Source organism: Bos indicus x Bos taurus, chromosome 3 (genome assembly GCF_003369695.1).
Source record: "Bos indicus x Bos taurus breed Angus x Brahman F1 hybrid chromosome 3, Bos_hybrid_MaternalHap_v2.0, whole genome shotgun sequence".
Classification (NCBI taxonomy): Eukaryota; Metazoa; Chordata; class Mammalia; order Artiodactyla; family Bovidae; genus Bos; species Bos indicus x Bos taurus.
The window spans coordinates 34,784,086-34,802,037 of NC_040078.1; the positions used below are offsets into that span (position 1 = coordinate 34,784,086).

The 17,952-nt window shown below is 41.7% G+C and overlaps 1 protein-coding gene across 1 annotated transcript in view; it reads right to left on the minus strand.

The window, feature by feature from the left end:
* Positions 1 to 3,647: 3,647 nt before the first annotated feature.
* FNDC7 (fibronectin type III domain containing 7) overlaps positions 3,648 to 17,952 on the minus strand; it is a 32,917-nt gene continuing 18,612 nt past the window's right edge. The window contains exons 9-13 of the mRNA XM_027536335.1: positions 16,783 to 17,037; positions 13,826 to 14,086; positions 10,791 to 10,820; positions 4,628 to 4,695; positions 3,648 to 4,538 (exon numbers count right to left, since the gene is read on the minus strand). Of these exons, the coding sequence (XP_027392136.1) occupies positions 4,664 to 4,695; positions 10,791 to 10,820; positions 13,826 to 14,086; positions 16,783 to 17,037 (578 nt within the window). The 3' untranslated portion in view covers positions 3,648 to 4,538; positions 4,628 to 4,663. The remainder of the gene's footprint in view (positions 4,539 to 4,627; positions 4,696 to 10,790; positions 10,821 to 13,825; positions 14,087 to 16,782; positions 17,038 to 17,952) is intronic.

Here is a 17,952-nt window from a genome sequence, read left to right on the forward strand (position 1 = left end):
CGGGTCACGCCCACAAGTAACTTCACGAGCTTCTCATGGGATTCCCGCCCAACCCCGGACTGAGGCTGCGCAGTGTGGGTGAATTCTCCGTGGGCAATTGCGCGCCCCCTAGCGGGAGGCTCTCAGCCGAATCTCGGCGTCCTGGGATGTCAGAAAGTGAAACCGTACCAATGGATTGTGAGCTAACACCGCCTAAGAAACTCGAATTCACGCATAGGATTCATGAAAAAGAGAAGGGTTCTTCGGTTTACAAAAGAATTCTTCACTTTGAGAAGCGATTTATAATAGACTTCACTCAGTCAGCTACCGAATAGAAAATTTAGCCTCCAAAAAGTTTATTCACTTTTCAAGGACATAATAATTATGTAGAACCATGAGGTGCAGCCCACTGTGCCCAGAACTGTGTAGGACGTTCAGGCAAGGCAAAGAAAGGAGAGACCCACTTCTGAAGAAAAATCTAATTAGCTCAGTTCCTGGCATGCTTGAAGGCAGTCAAATATTGGTTGAAATAGTGAATGCCATAATGATGACAATATACATAAATGAACCAATAAAACAATACTTAGTCAACAAACATTAATTCATGTGGAAGGGACTATCAGTGCTTTCGATTTAAAAGAGGGCAATTATTGCTGATTCACAAAGGAGATGATCTGAGCTCAGACTTAGAGAAAGTTTAGGCAGAGATCTGTTTCTTGAGACGGTCATTTTGAGACTTGAAATCAAGGTAATCAATCATAGGGGAATTCCTTGGAGGTTCAGTGCTTAGGATTCCAGCACTTTCACTGATGAGTGGGTGGGTTCAATCACTCATCCGCGGAACTAAAATCCCACAAGCCCTGAGACCAACAACAAACAAGTTATCAATCATGAATTAAAGCAATTTAGTTTCTGAGACCCTCAACTGTAACATAAACAGCATATACACTAGCAAAAAGCAGACTTTCTCACAACTGATTTGCAAAGAACAAATGGTCTTATTTCGAGTTGGTCACATAGGGAAGTGGAAATGGTTAGTTACTACAAGTAATAATATTGGCTAATATTTACTGTGGATGTAGTATATGCTAGGCAGCATGCTAAATGAATTATCTCACTGATCCTCAAAGCAGTCCTCACAGTCAAGGAACCTGAGGCTTAGTGAAACTAAATAACTTGCCAAGGATGCACAGGAGTGGTGTAGTGGGAAGGAGAATAAGGTTTGAGTTACACAGATAAGGCAGGCTGTGAGATGACTTGCAATTTTTGCTCTTTAGGAGAAGGAAAATGAAGAATAAAAACAACCATAAAATGGGTTCAAGTAAAAACCTATGGCATGAATGACTTTCCATTATAGACTTGATTGGGCTCTGGGGCTCTGGCCTCTTTCAAATCTACTTTAAATAGACTTAGCTGCTCAAAATTTTAAACAAATGCATATATTATATTTCTCTACCTTTTCAATTTTAAATCAGATTCTGCTCTGTATAGCAGGGTTGAGCCCCCAGCCATAAAAAAAAAAAAAGACATGTTACAGACTCACACTTCTAAAATGAAGCTCCTTGTCCTCAAGGGTCAAACCGAGACAGAGGAATGAGGTGGGTGAAAGTGTCTTGAGAAGAATGACCACGTGCCAAGGGTAACACAGAAAGGACCTTCTGGGTTGGAAGTTTGACTTGGGTCACATGGGGTATAGCTGTGATTCATGCTCCTGAAGGCCAGATTCCAAGGTGGCAATGCGTGGAGCAAATGTGGGCATTAGGAGCATGTAGACATGTGTCCACAAACCCTGGATTGGCCTCTTATTAGTAGCATGACTTAAAACAATTCAGTGTCATTGCATTTATATATTGAAGGTGAGTATAGTATCTCAAACCTCACAACAACCCAACAAGATGATAATCTTTATAGCAATTTTACAGATGTGAAAACTGAGATTCAGAGGGAGACATTAAATTACGTAAGATCTCAAGACGGCTCCCAAACCACTGGCTTTTCCATCATACTACGTTGCCTAACCTCACTTGCCCTCCTAGTTTCGCATAACCTCTTTGAGCTGTCTCTCTAGTCTCCTCTAGTTGGTTTACCTAAACAGATTGAACGAAAAATTTGAATTCCCTGAACAGGATATAGCAGAGTGGAAGACAGAATCCACCAATGCTAATCAGAGATGAAAAATCTGCATTGCATAATTTGTAGAGCAGATACACAGTTGAAATAATTGAGACTGAATGTAAAAGCTCTTGAGTTAAGGCAGATCACTCACTCACCATCCTATATCCAGGTCTTCTTTTCTAATAATTTATCAATTAATCATGATAACCCAGATAGACATTTTCCATAAAAATATCATAGATTAGCAGGTCTGATCAATGCTACATACATACTTGGCCCCCTGATAATCTGTGTTTCAACTGGTTAGCTGTGAAAACATGGATGAATTCCTTGACTTTTCTGGGTCTCATTTTTGTTATATATATATAAAGGAATATTATCATTTAGCTCAGAAAGTTGTTATGAGAATGAGTATAGGAAAAGCACTTAAAAGCATGTAGTATGTGTGACATCCATGTTTTGGTTTTACATTCACCCAATATGGATCACATTGTCTTCTGTGGAATTCTGACCAAAGCAGCCCAGAATTAGATGCCTAGCTAAGTAGACAGCCATTTCATTTTTTCTGTATTCTGGTATTTGTAGGGTATGAGTGCACTGGTCCCAGCAGCCCCCTAGTGTCCTGGGACCAGGGATCCTGGCCTTCCATTTGGCTTTTGCCCTCGGCTCTTTGCCTGTTCCAGTCAGCCATGGACACAACTCTTATCAGAGGGCACACATAAGACAACCACTATAGCTACATAGCTATTGGTTTTATAGCCAGTCAAATAATATCCTTGCTTTGCTTCCACCTCTTTTCAGTAAAAGTCTCCCCCTCCCACCAACCCCTGCCCCCTGCTCCTGTCAGTAGAGTATTCCTAATCGTCTCAGTTTTGGTGCTGCTGAATTCAAATCAATTTTTGCTCAAATAAACTCTTAAAATTTTTAACATGCCTCAGTTTATCTTTTAACATGTTTCAGCTTCCCATCGCTGAAATTTTGCTTCAAGGAAGAATGGGGCCAACGCAAGTCTTTTAAGGTTCCCAAACTTGGCCACCAGGCAGAAACACTTTGTGAGTTTGTTAGAAGTATAGATTCCCAGGTCTGGTCCCAAACCTGCTGAGTTAGAATCTCCAGGGGATGATACCAGGAAGTCTGTATTAAATAATGAGCTCCCCAGCTGATGTCAATGCACCTAGTCCGACTCCTGTTCACCCAGTAGTGCTTAGGAACAAAAGTGAACTAAATTCGGTCCTCTTCTGTGTGTACTGTCTGACTCAGTGATTTCTATTTTTCTGGAATCTAAGTTCTTTGACTTGCCTTCTTTTCAAGTGCAAATGCTCTTGAGTATCTCATCAGTGGCACATTTGTATCTCAGTCTCACACAGAAAGGGAAAGCAGACACAGAAAAGGAAGTTTGCTGTTCCCTCCCAGTGTACCTCAAGCCTAATTCCATGCTCCAATTCCCTCTGGGCAGAGTTCCATGGTTGTTCCTAACTACAGACAGTCTTAGTTCCACAGCTAGGCTTCTGGGGAGCAAACACTTTAGTTACATGTGTTACACAAGTCCAGCTTGCACTATCTTTTAATAAGGTTTCTGGCACTCAAAGCACAATTTTTTTTTAGGTACAACAGAGTTATCATTGTCTTTTCTCTCGAAAAAAAAAAAAATTACAGTGTGAGTGAGCAATAGAGCCAACAAGATCAATGGTCCTTCCCTCCAAAGATGCATGTATGTCAGTCTGCCACAGTTTGGGGCTCTGGCTCTGAGTATCCCTCCATCTGAAGTCTTTGCTCATTCAAAAGCATGACTACAGTCATTCCAGTAACAGGCTAGCAACTCTGCTTTCCCAGACACTCACACAGAGGCGTCAACACATGATGCTTTCTCTCGCTTGGGAAAGCCTGCAAGTGGCTCGGCTTTCTCCTAACTTTAGATGAGGGTGTTATTTCCTACAGGTGGCCCTGGCAGCTGCTGCTATCCAACCTCAGCCGAAGTCCTTGTCGAGTTTTGTTCTGGATGAGTGCAGTCAATGTGTGGTGGCTTGATTTTGACTTCTCTGGGAATGGATGCTTCCAACTCTTGAATGGCTAGAAAGCTGCATGGCAAGTGCTGGGTCGTTGAAACACTTATGAAGTGGGTGTGTTGTAGTATGTACTATGTCTGGGTGTAAGAAATCTCCAAGAATTTCTGCTATGCAGACCTTTCATATCTCCAGGACTTTCCCCGTGTGCTGGCTCATTCTGGCAGCCTTCCACAAGACTTTCTGGATTAATTTCTTCCCTGAGTCTTCTCTGCAGCAGATCTTGAACTCCTTGCCATTGAGGACACACCTGACCTTGAACTCAGGAAGTGGAGTCAGAGCAGTTCTTCTAAAGGCCAAAGGAGCTTGTCCTAGCCTAGAGGAATTTTGTATTCTAATAGACTTTTTCCAGCTCTAATCACACTAACAATTAAAGAACCTCTGCAAAAGATATGGGAAGAAATTTTTAAAGCAAAAAAAAAAAAACCACTTTGCCTTTGAATTATAACATTTCAATTTAAATTACTCACTAGACAAGTCTCTGTTTTTATCCGTGGTTTACTGTGTCATTCCACATTTCTCTTCCCTCTGTAAATCACTAAAAAGGCAAGGAAGGGAGGAAGCCACAAAATGCATTAGTATGCAGACATTTTCTTAAGTTAAAAAGCCCTCAGATGTCACTGAGGTTCAGATTAGCGTTTCGATTTGAAATGCTATTTTTGCAGCACTTCCCAGCAAGTAAGCAGAAAAGTAAGATAAACTGAACCATTCAAAGGGCAAGAAGAAACTGACCATCAGGGTCTAACTAACCAGGATGTTCTCTCTCCTGCTTTGTGAAATGAATCCTCCCCAAGAGTCTCTTGGAGCTCAGACTACTGACCCAAGACAAAGGACTTTCCTCTCCACCCCCAAGACTTTTATTTACTGAGCCTACTTTGAGCCTGTCATTGGGTCTAACAATTTATATCTCCTTTAATCTTCATAACATCTTATGAGAAGTTTGTTCCAGTTTTCAGATGAGGAAACCTGTACTTAGAATTGAAGCACCTTACCTAAGGGAAAGGGACAGTGGCAGGATTTGAACCCAGATCTGTCTCTTAAAAAATCCATTCATGCTGTTGAAAAGCTTTAGGATAACCCAAGAGTTAAGTAAGACCAAAAGCCTTAGACCAACAAGATTCCCAAGGTTTCCCTTAGCGTATCTAGAGGCCCCATGCCAGCTAGGGACCTACTCTGACTAGTCCTGTGTATAGAGAGGAGAAATGCTGAAATTGGACAGCAATTTAGAATTTCTCCCTTAATACAGTGAATTATATATGATGTAGAGACCCCCAAATAATCATTTTTGATAGTCTTGCAGAATTTCTACAACAATCTCTTAAAGAAAAGGTCAGATCTCTTCAGGTTGAAGACTGAAACTCGCTAAGAAAGGAGAAGTAATAATCAAGGCCAGCCCAGAGGGACATAGGAAGTGGACAGCAGTGACCTAGAGCAGTGCTTCTCAAACTTGGAGAGTGTCAGAATCACATAGGAACCTGACAGAAACACAGGGGCCCACTTCAGCAGGCATGGGTCCCTACAGCCTTTGCTAGCTCTCTAAGAGATTTTGATACACACCAAAGTTTGAGCACTACTACCCAACAAGTAACCTGCAAACTTTAATATGCATGTGAATGAATCACCTGGGGATTTAGTAACTCTGTGTGGGGCCTAAAATTATACATTTTGAACAAGGTTTCTGGTGATCTCAAATAGCAAGGTCTTAAGAAAGACGGTTTTCAAGCATTTTTTAAAAAGTATCATCTCTTTAACAAAATCTTAGGGAAGACCAATATATAATACACCACTCTTCACCTCCTAGGGATCCCCAAGGATCCCCATTCTACTACCCCTCTGGGGCTCAGGAGAAATATTGAATTAAAACCACCATAATACTGGAAAGATGTTCCAAGAATGTAGACTCAGGCCCATGTACATTTTCCTGAAGACCAGAGCTTATGGGCATTAGTACTCTGGGAGTTTTTTTCAAGTAATTATAATTTAGAACTTTCCTCATAATTTATTTTTAATAAGCCAGGTCTGTTTCCCTGTAATCACTGGAAATAGAAACCCTTTAAAATTAATAGGGATTATTCTTATTTCAGAACTGCTGGTGGGGCTCCCCCGGTGCCTCAGCAATAAAGAATCCTCCTGCCAATGCAAGAGATGCAGGTTCAGTCCCTGGGTCGGTAAGATCCCCTGGAGAAGGGAATGGCAACCCACTCCAATATTCTTGTCCAGGAAATCCCATGGACAGAGGAGTCTGGTGGGCTACCTACAGTCCATGGGGTCGCAAAGAGTTGGACATGACTTAGTTATCTAGACAACAACACCAGGTGGGGCAAGAATTAGAAAACATGTGTCTTCTGTGCTCAGAGAAGAAATGGACTGGGAGAGGAAACAGAGAACCGGCAGCAAAGAGAAGCATATGTCCTACCGGTGGCAGGAAGTGTTGGAAGGGAGCTAGCCCAGGCTGGAAGGCTATCCAGTGGGGTTTGCTCAAAGGAAGGCTTCATTTTCTCTTAAATCCTCTGAAGTCAGCCATGTCTGACTATGTGTGTGTGGTGTGTGTGTTTACATGTCCGGTCTGTATTTTGGGTTTTATAATATTCCCTAGGGGTATTCCCAAGGCCTCAAATCAAGCAATCCTCCTAGAAGATGGTGGCAAAGATTCCTCTTGAAGCACCATATGCTACTCACGGGGTCAGCACACACAGCTCTGTGATCATCTCTACAGCCCCAAGCCAAGAATAGCCCCCATGGGGCCCCCAGAATAGCCTAGATGGGATCAGTCCTGAGCACATCTGAATGGCAGTGAGGGTTACCTTTACTCCAGGTGCCCTTTCAGCACCCGTTTACCTCTGCTGGCCACGTCCACCCATGCAAACTGGAAGCAGGCATCTTAGGACTCTGCAGGCCGTTAACAGATTCTAACACCTGACTGCCAGAAGTGTGGTCAGACCAGCAGCATCAGTGTCACCAGCTTCACCTGGACCTTGTTAGAAGTGCAAAGTCTTAGATCTTTCCTACACCTACCAAATCAGAATCTGCTTTAATAAGGCCCCAGGTGATTTCTATGCACAATAAGCTTTGAGAAGCTCTGCTCTAAAGCAGCAGTTCTCAGCCGTGGCTACACCTTACAATCACCTAAGAAGCTTTTCCCCGGTGGCTCAGATGGTAAAGAATCTTCCTGCAATGTAGGAGATCTAGGTTTGATCCCTGGGTCGAGAAGATCTCCAGGAAGATCCTGAGAAGGCAATGACTACCCACTCCAGTAATCTTGCCTGGGAAATCCCATGGACAGAAGAGCCTGGTGGGCTACAGTCCATGGGGTCGCAAAGAGTCGGACATGACTTACTGACTGAAAATCAACAACAAATCGATTAGTTTTAAGCTCTCTGGGTGACACAATGTACAGCAGGGCTAGGAACCACTCTCTCAAGTGAGGCATGAATCAGTTGCTTCTCTGAAGCATGTTTTTATTTTCCTGGAAGACTGAAATAATTTCAGAATCCAGTGGAGTTCCTCTCCACTGGTGGAATCTGAGGGGAGGCAATGTAAGAGGGGAGAAAAAGTTATGCAAGAGGAGAGCAGGGACCCTTTAAACCACAGAAAGAAAGCATTTGCCTCTATAATTGAAGAGTCAGCTTTGATTCGGACTTCATTAAGTCACCCTAAAGAACAACAATGAAGAATGAAGAGGTGGAGCCAAAGCAAAATCAGCACCCAGTTGTGGATGAGACTGGTGATGGAAGTAAAGCCCGATACTGTAAAGAGCAATATTGCATAGGAACCTGGAATGTTAGGTCCATGAATCAAGGTAAATTGGAAGTGATCAAACAGGAGATGGCAAGACTGAACACCGACATTTTAGGAATCAGTGAATTAAAATGGACTGAAATGGGTGAATTTAATCCAGAAGACCATTATATCTACTACTATGGGCAAGAATCCCTTAGAAGAAATGGAGTAGCCATCATAGTCAACAAGAGAGTCTGAAATGCAGTATTTGGATGCAATCTCAAAAACAACAGAAGGATTGCTTTTTGTTTCTGAGGCAAACCATTCAATGCCACAGTAATCCAAGTCTATGCCCCAACCACTAATGCTGAAGAAGCTGAATGGTTTTATGAAGTCCTATAAGGCCTTCTAGAACTGAAGCCTAAAATAGATGTCCTTTTCATTATAGGGGACTGGAATACAAAAGTAGGAAGTCAAGAAATACCTGGAGTAACCGGCAAGTTTGGCCTTGGAGTACAGAATGAAGCAGAGCAAAGGCTAATAGAGTTTTACCAAGAGAATGCACTGGTCATAACAAATACCTTCTTCCAATAGCACAAAAGAAGACTCTACACATGGACATCTCCAGATGGTCAGTATCTGGATTGATTATATTCTTTGCAACCAAAGATGGAGAAGCACTATACAGTCAGTAAAAACAAGACTGGGAGCTGACTGTGGCTCAGATCATGAACATCTGATTGACAAACTCAGACTTAAATTGAAGAAAGTAGGGAAAACCACTAGACCATTGATTACCTAAATAATCCCTTATGAATATACAGTGGAAGTGGCAAATAGATTCAAGAGATTAGATCTGATAGACAGAATGCCTGAAGAACTATGGACAGAGGTTCATGACATTGTACAGGAGGCAGCGATCAAGAGATCTCCAAGAAAAAGAAATGCAAAAAGGCAAAATGGTTGTCTGAGGAGGCCTTACAAATAGCTGAGAAAGGAAGAGAAGTGAAAGGCAAAGGAGAAAAGGAAATATATACCCATTTAAATGCAGAGTTCCAAAGAATAGCAGGGAGAGATAAGAAAGACTTCCTCAGTGATCAATGCAAGGAAATAGAGGAAAACAATAGAATGGGAAAGACTAAAGATCTCTTCAAGAAAATTAGAGATACCAAGTGAACATTTCATGCAAAGATGGGCTCAATAAAGGACAGAAATGGTATGGACCTAACAGAAGCAGAAGATATTAAGAAGAGGTGACAAGAATACATAGAACTATACAAAAAAGATCTTCATGACCCAGATAATCACGATGGTGTGATCACTCACCTAAAGCCAGACATCCTGGAATGCAAAGTCAGGTGGGCCTTAGGAAGCATCACTACGAACAAAGCTAGTGGAGGTGATGGAGTTCCAATTGACCTATTTCAAATCCTAAAAGATGATGGTGTGAAAGTGCTGCACTCAATATGCCAGCAAATTTGGAAATCTCAGCAGTGGCCACAGGACTGAAAAAGGTCAGTTTTCATTCCAATCCCAAATAAAGGAAATGCCAAAGAATGCTCAAACTACTACACAATTGCACTCATCTCACACGCTAGTAAAGTAATGCTCAAAATTCTCCAAGCCAGGCTTCAACAGTACTTGGACGGTGAACTTCCAGATGTTCAAGCTGGATTTAGAAAAGGCAGAGGAACCAGAGATCAAATTACCAACATCTATGGGATCATCAAAAAAGCAAGAGAGTTCCAGAAAAACATCTATTTCTGCTTTATTGACTATGCCAAAGCCTTTGACTGTGTGGATCACAACAAACTGTGGAAAATTCTGAAAGAGATGGGAATACCAGACCACTTGACCTGCCTCCTGAGAAATCTGTATGCAGGTCAAGAAGCAACAGTTAGAAATGGACATGGAACAGCAGACTGGTTCCAAATCAGGAAAGGAGTACGTCAAGGCTGTATATTGTCAGCCTGCTTATTTAACTTATATGCAGAGTACATCATGAGAACTGCTGGACTGGATGAAGCACAGTCTTGAATCAAGATTGCTGGGAGAGATATCAGTAACCTCAGAGACACAGATGACACCACACTTATGGCAGAAAGTGAAGAAGAACTAAAGAGCCTCTTGATGGACACAAAAAGGAGAGTGAAGAAGTTGGCTTAAAACTCAACATTCAGAAAACTTAAGATCATGGCATCTGGTCCCATCACTTCATGGCAAATAGATGGGGAAACAATGGAAGCAGTTTGAGACTTTATTTTCTTGGGCTCCAAAATCACTGCAGACGGTGACTGCAGCCATGAAATTAAGACACTTGCTCCTTGGAAAAAAAGCTATGGCCAACCTACACTGCATATTAAAATGCAGAGACGTTACTTTGCTGACAAAGGTTCATCTAGTCAAAGCTATGGTTTTTCCAGTAGTCATATATGGATGTGAGAGTTGGACTATAAAGAAAGCTGAGAGCCGAAGAATTGATGCTTTTGTACTGTGGTGTTGGAGAAGACTCTTGAGAGTCCCTTGGACAGCAAGGGAATCCAACCAGTCATTCCTAAGGGAAATCAGTCCTGAATATTCACTGGAAGGACTGATGCTGAAGCTGAAACTGCAATACTTTGGCCACCTGATGTGAAGAAGTGACTCATTTGAAAAGACCCTGATGCTGGGAATGATTGAAGGCTGGAGGAGAAAGGGACGACAGAGGATGAGATGGTTGGATGGCATCAATGACTCAATGGACATGAGTTTGGGTAAGCTGTGGGAGTTGTTGATGAAGAGGGAAGCCTAGCGTGCTGCAGTCCATGGGGTTGCAAAAGGTCAGACATGACTGAGCGACCAAACTGAACTGAACTGAACTGAAAATTTAACAAAAAATTTCTTTCTAGTTTATCCATGAGAAAAATGACTTACCCATTCCAAGTGTACTTCCAGAGCAGGTTACTGTAATAAATAAAAACACAAGCGTTTAAAACAGATTCATTGACGTATTTGAGATACAATTTAAGAAAGAATAATAGGAAGTGAGTGAAGAATGAATAAGAACCAACTTGTGTAATAAGAGAAGGAGACACCTGCTAACACTGTTAACTTGGATAAGTCATTTCACTTTTCTGTGCTTCACTTTGTTAGGTGGCAAGAATAAGAATGCCAACCTCATAGGGTTGTTATAAGTATCAGTCAAGCTAATGCACATTTAGCACCAGCTAAAGCCCTTAGAATAGTGGCTAGCACACTACACTCAAAAAATATTAATCATTGTTATCATTTACAATATCATCCTAATTATAAGATTAAGGCATCACTAATATTGGGGAAAGAAAAACAAAAAACTAAAGCAACAATCTTCCCCCAAATGCATGGTTTTTATCAAGGAGCCAGAGCAAAGATAGATTCCCTAACCTGAGTCTGGACACCCAACCCTTACTAAAGGGCAAAGACTATAGGCTTGAGATGGCACCCCACCAAAGGATATCAGAGTTCCAACTAACAAACCATCAGAGAGAGTGTCTCTCTAAAAGTTAAATTGTGAGTATGAATTAGGAGAAGAAGCAAAGACTTCACTCACTCACTTACTGGCTGTATTATCATAGAGAAACACATAAACTCTTATTCATTCTTTTTTTTTTTTTAACTTAAAATATATAGGGCAACAGTTATATGCAAAGTACTGAGAGTCTAAGAGATTGCCATTTAGCAGAAATTACAGACATTCAACTCACAGAAATATGGTGTGGTGCCAATAATGTGTGCTGTGGAGTTATAAAGGAAAGAGAGAGATGAACTCAGCCTATGAGAACTGGAGAAGACTTCACAGAGGAGGGGGAGTTTGGGCTGGTGGAGTTCCCTTGGTTGGGGGAGGGGCAGAATTCCAGGCAAAGCGAGGAGTGCTGCATTAGCCCAGAAGCATGTTGTGGCATAGTATGCATGTGTGGTAAGGGCAGAGGAGTGTGAATGACTCCATAGGACTAGAGAATAGAGTCTTCTCAGTAAGGATGTTGGGGAATGAGCCGAGAACTGTACTGTCCAATAGAGTAGCCACTCACCATATGTAGCTATGAGCACTCCAAATGTGGCTGGTCTAAACTGATATGTGCTGTCTTAAACAAACACACACAAGATTTTGAAGACTTACTATGGAAAAAATACAAATTTTTTACATTGATTCCATGTTGAAAATTAGAATATTGTGGATATATTGGATTAATGAAAATATATGCAAATTAATTTTGCCTATTTCTTTTTATGTTTTTAATGTGGCTACTAGAAAATTTTAAATTTTCAGACTTACATTAAACTTCTGTTAGTACAGGTGTAGAAAGATAGAAGAGGGACAGATTGTAAGGGATGTTAAATGCCATGCTCAGAGGACTGTATTTTATCCTATGGAGCAATGGAAAACTTCTGAGAATTTTGTAGCGTGAAAGAAAGACAGTTGGGTCCGTGTCCTGGAATAATAACTCTAGTGATAGCATGAAGACTGGTAAGAGGGCAGGAGGATAGGACTGGTGTAATAGTATAGGGGAGAGGTAGTGAGACCCTGAAGTACTGAAGTAGCTGTAGGAATGAAGAGAAGAAGTTGGATTTAGAGACCATCATGGAGTGAAAAGAACAGAGCTTGGAGACTATTTAGATATGGAAGGTGAGGGAGAGGGGAAGCTGACGCCAGGGTTTTCAGGCTTGAATACCTGAAACAAGGATGATGGGAGATCAGAAACTGCATGGGATCAGAAGTTCCTTTTGGTCTTGAGGAATTGAAATGCCTGAGGTGTATCTCTAAGTAGAGATAACATGTTTGAATATGGATTTAGAGATCAGAAGAAGAGAAGGGTTATAGATAGAGATTTGGGAGCCTTTGAATCTCAGTTTTCTCATTTATAAATTGGAGAAAATAAAACCTGTTGAACCTGCCTTATAGAGTTATTTGAGCATTCAGTGAAATATTGAACGTGAAAACACTTGGTAAATTTTGAAGCATTATGCAAATACAATGAAGTATCATTATTGACCTGTAGGCTCTGCTTCCTCAGAGCTCATCTTCAACCCAACAACCTACTCCTGTCCCTTCTCATAGGGCCATGCTTTGGGCCAGCTTGTCCTCTGGACAAGATAATGAGAAAGCAAGGAATCAGAGCATGACAGCCAAGGATAGTGAGAACACCCCCGAAGAGGAACTGGCCTTGTTCCATCACCAGGAGCCGTCTTGAACCTTCTTGTCACCTACACATAACTGGAAATTTTAGATTCTGGTTACTAGTAAAGCTTTCTAAGCCAACATTTATTACTCTTCCTGCATTCCCCTGCAAAGTTATAGGACCTCATCATCTCTTTATTTTATAAATATATGAAAAAAATATGACAATGCCCTGGGCAAGGTAGCAGAAGGTGCTGGAATACAGAGCAGGAGAATTGCTCGTCTTTTTCCATCAGCTCTGTTGAAATGGCAGTTGCTGACAGTCATGTTTTGTGATCACAGACTGTCTGCCCACTCGTACTTCCAAACCTAGCTTATGATTTATAAATTTGTTTTTCTCTGATCCTCCAACTCTCCCTCAATCATGAGTCTGAATCTGTGCAAATAAAGGTTCAAGTCTCTTAATTTCAAATATTCCATGTTGTCTGTCATTACCTCTAACCATGAATAAAACCTATCTTCAAATCTCAAAGCAGAAAATTGTTTTAAATCCATTTTACTGTTTAAGCAAGCATCTGTTCCTTTTTCTGAAGAGAGGGAGAGGGATGAAAGGAGTACCTCCAAATCAAATTATAACAAAGCATCACAATTCCAAAGGAGCTTGGGGTCCCCTGTTGCCAGAATCTGCCTATAGGATGTAGAAATGTCATGCCCTTTTTGATCTTCCTACATAGCGAAGTGTGATTGCTCTTAGCCTTCATTCACAGATTGAGTCAAGGGTTAGTTTTAAATAAAGGGTCATAACTTTCTCTACCTGAATATATTTTTTTTGGACAGAAAGTAAGCTTCAGTCCTGTCTCAGCAACTGGTGACACCATCACAGTATACACATCCCCGCAGGGTATCTCGGTAACATCACAGAAACTGAGGCCAGCGCTTGGGGCACATGTGAAAATGCCTTTGGAACCATAGAGGTCGGTGCTGTAATTGGCAGAGCCCCTGGAGGCCTGCCAGTGGATCCGGATGCCATTAGGGCCCAGCCTGTATAATTTCACCCCTAAAGGGCAGCAGGCACCTGAAGGATAAAACAAACACATCACTATTCCACCACCACCACAAACCTAGCCTCTGCTACTATGGGAAACAGCGTAAGTGTCCTGCTCTAAATGACAACCGATTAGAGCAAGATTTGAGGGGGTATCAAGTTCCTTCTGTACTGGGCCACATGATTAGAGATCCATGTGTGAGGGTGAGGTGGGGCATGAGTTTTCAATAGAGAGCAATGGTGAGTCCAAGTACTTGGCAGATATGAAGGGTATATGACTCAAACTGTATGAGTCAAATACACAGAATCCTTGTCAAGATCCTTCATAACATCCTACCCATAGTACCCATAATATGATTTTTGTTGTTGTTTAGTCACTAAGTCATGTTTGACTCTTTGCAACCCCATGGACTGTAGCGCACCAGGCTCATCTCTCCATGGGATTTTCCAAGCAAGAATACTGGAGTGGGTTGCCATTTCCTGCTCCAGGGGATCTTCCCAACCTGGGGATTGATTTGTGTCACCTGCAACTCTCTTGCATTGCAGGCAGATTCTTTATCACTGAGCCACTGGGAAAGCCCATAATGATTTTAGTGGGATTCAATTTAGATATAATTAACTGCATTCAGCTTTAGTTGAAAAGACCTAAATTTTGCTGAGCTGAGTAACATGATTCTTGTCGCTAGTCCACACTTCATCTGTGCTGACTGGGTACTTTCCCTTTTTCCTTTACTGAATACCTTGAGCAGGCCACACATTGGGTGTCAAATGGTGGATTCCTCAGTAAACAAAATAAAGATGTTATTGTATAATAAGTATTACAGATAATTAGGTTCCTTTGATTCATTCTTTAAAAAAAAAAAAAAAGGTTTTTTTAGGTGTGAGGGTAAGCAGTGGACCGTATTTCCAGAACTAGATATCAAGGTGAGAACTTAGGCAGCAACTCTAATGAAAGAAATTATAAAGCAGATTACATATGTGTTCTGGGCTTCCCTGGTGGCTCAGATAGTAAACAATCTGCCTGCAATGCAGAAGATCTGGATTCAATCCCTGGGTTGGGATAATCCCCTGGAAAAGGGAATGGTTACCCCTCCAGTATTCTTGCCTGGTGAATTCCATGGACAGAGGAGCCTGGCAGGCTACAGTCCATGGGGTTGCAAAGAATTGGATACAACTGAAGTGACCACTCCAGTATTCTTCCCTGGAGAATCCCATGGACAGATAAGCCTGGCAGGCTACAGTCCTTGGGGTCACAAACAATCGGTCATGACTGCTGCTGCTGCTGCTGAGTCACTTTAGTCGTGTCTGATTCTGTGCGACCCCATAGACGGCAGCCCACCAGGCTCCCCCGTCCTTGGGATTTTCCAGGCAAGAATACTGGAGTGGGGTACCATTGCCTTCTCCATGGACATGACTGAGTGACTAATAAATGCACACAAGCAACTTAGTACATAGCATGCAGCAGGTTTTAAATGCTTTCACACCATAATCATTCCTATTTCTCTTACCAAGGAGGAAATAGAATCAGGGAATAAGATAAGGCAGGACAGTTTAAGAAGCCATATCTTTAGACTCCTAAGTTGAAGACTCACTCTACTACCTTTGGGATGCCAAAATTTCATTTTTTAATTAATTTATTTCTTTTTTTTTTGTTGAAAGACTTATGGGATCTTAGTTCCCCAACCAAGGATCAAACCTGAGCCCCTTGTAGTGGAAGCATAAAGTCTTAACCACTGGACATCCAGGGAAGTGCTATGAAAATTACATCTCAACTCTCCCACCTCATGCCTCAGAACACATGCAGCTAACTGGTTGCGGTACTCACGCTCCCATTAAGCCTGAGAGGCATCCCATTAATCTTGAGAGTTTTTTTTTTTTTTTTTTCCTGAAACAGCGCTCTAAACAGCCACTGTAGTGGACTAGAATCATACCAGTGAAATCTTATTTGTTAACCCTGTACCACTCCTTACTTCTCCCGCCATTCCCTAATTGGTCTTTGTGAAGAACAAAATGCAATACTTGCTCTTGAAGCCTGTTAAAATAAGATACCATAGGAGAAGCTGGAGTGGTTTAGAAGAGAGAGGTAGTAGCGCAATACTATTGAGAAACAAAAAATTCAAGCCAAATAGAATATGTGATCTAAATGCTTTCTGAAAACTCTGCCAGACTGAGTTACTCTGTGCTGCACATAGCTAGATCATATAAAAACCAAGCCTTCTTTCAGAGAAAGTCCACTTGAACCTTGTTATCAGGGAGTTCATTCACCAACTACCAAAAGGGTTTCCCAGGTGGTGCTAGTGGTAAAGAACCTATCCATCAATGCATGAGACAAGAGACACGGATTTGATCCCTGGGTTGGGAAGATCCCTGGAGGAAATGGCAACCCACTCCAGGATTATTGCCTGGATAATCCCATGGAAAGAGGAGCCTGGTGGGATACAGGGCTACAGTCCCATGGACAGAGAAACCTGGCAGGCTATAGTCCAGGGGGTCGCAAAGGGTCAGGCACAACTGAAGTGACTTAGCATGCACCAACAAAAGCCTCCGAAGCTTTGAGGTTCTGAATCAAGAGGAAAATTGCAAACATTTTAGAAAGTAATCTGAATTTATCATGCAAGCGTGGTGGAGATGCAGCATGCTTTTAAACGAGATGGAAGGGCTTATGTCTGGATCTATAATAGTCAAGGTCCTTGATACTCTAGAACTAGAGTCTAGATTTCACTTACTAGAGGAGTAACTTTGGTAGGCGCAGTCCGCAGTCAACCCAGTGGCACTAACTGCTTTTACTGCCACTGTGTAATTGATGCCGCATGTGATGCATCCCAGGAGGCAGTAGTTTTGATGGGTGTGACACTTTGACTGTCCCGTGTGTGACTGCAGAACCGTCACATAGGTTAGGGCCCCAGTCCCAACAGTCCAGCTCACGTTGATTACTGACTGAGTGACCTGAGTTACCGTCAGACTGGCTGAGCAGCACGGCGCTCAAATGGGGAAAAAGAAAAAATTGGGAATTTATTTCCACTAAGGGTTATTTGTGAAAAACAACCAAGTATGGTATTCTGTCTGTCTTTCAGTCAGTATCCTAGATTTCTCAGACCTTTAACTGTTAGTCAAAATATCCTTAATAACTATAAATGGAACATACTTTTAAAAATTGTGAATCACTATATTGTGACTTATATGACATTGAACATCAACTATACTGCAATAAAAAATTTTTAAAAACTTTAAAAAAACTTAACTTTTGTTAAGCAAAATCTCATTCTCTCTGATACATTATTTAACATCACTGTATATAGCAAGTACTTTCCCCGAGAATGAAGTTCACTAACTGGCTGTGGGTAATTAATGTGAGGTTCTCCCCAACTTTTTTCAGTATAAGAAAGAAATCCTTTGTTGTTCTTCAGCTTTAATGATTCCAGTTGCAAATTTCAATGCAATGGTTGCATTTACCTCTTCTCCTAATACGTATTATCACATTTGCAATAAAATGTGTTTTGCCTTTCTCATGCATTTCATAGTACATAGTTGATCAGTCAGTTCAGTCGCTCAGTCGCATCCAAGTCTTTGCAACCCCAAGGACTTCAGTACACCAGGCCTCCCTGTTCATCACCAACTCCTGGACCTTGCTCAAACTCATGTCCATCGAGTTGGTGATGCTATCTGACCATTTCATCTTCTGTTGTCCCCTTCTCCTCCTGCCCTCAATCTTTCCCAGCATTAGGGTCTTTTTCAATGAGTCAGTTCTTTGCGACAGGTGGCCAAAGTATTGCAGTTTCAGCTTCAGCATCAGTCCTTCCAATGAATATTCAGGACTGATTTCCTTTAGGATTGACTGGTTTGATTTCCTGGCAGTCCAAGGGACTCTCAAGAGTCTCTCCAATACCACAGTTCAA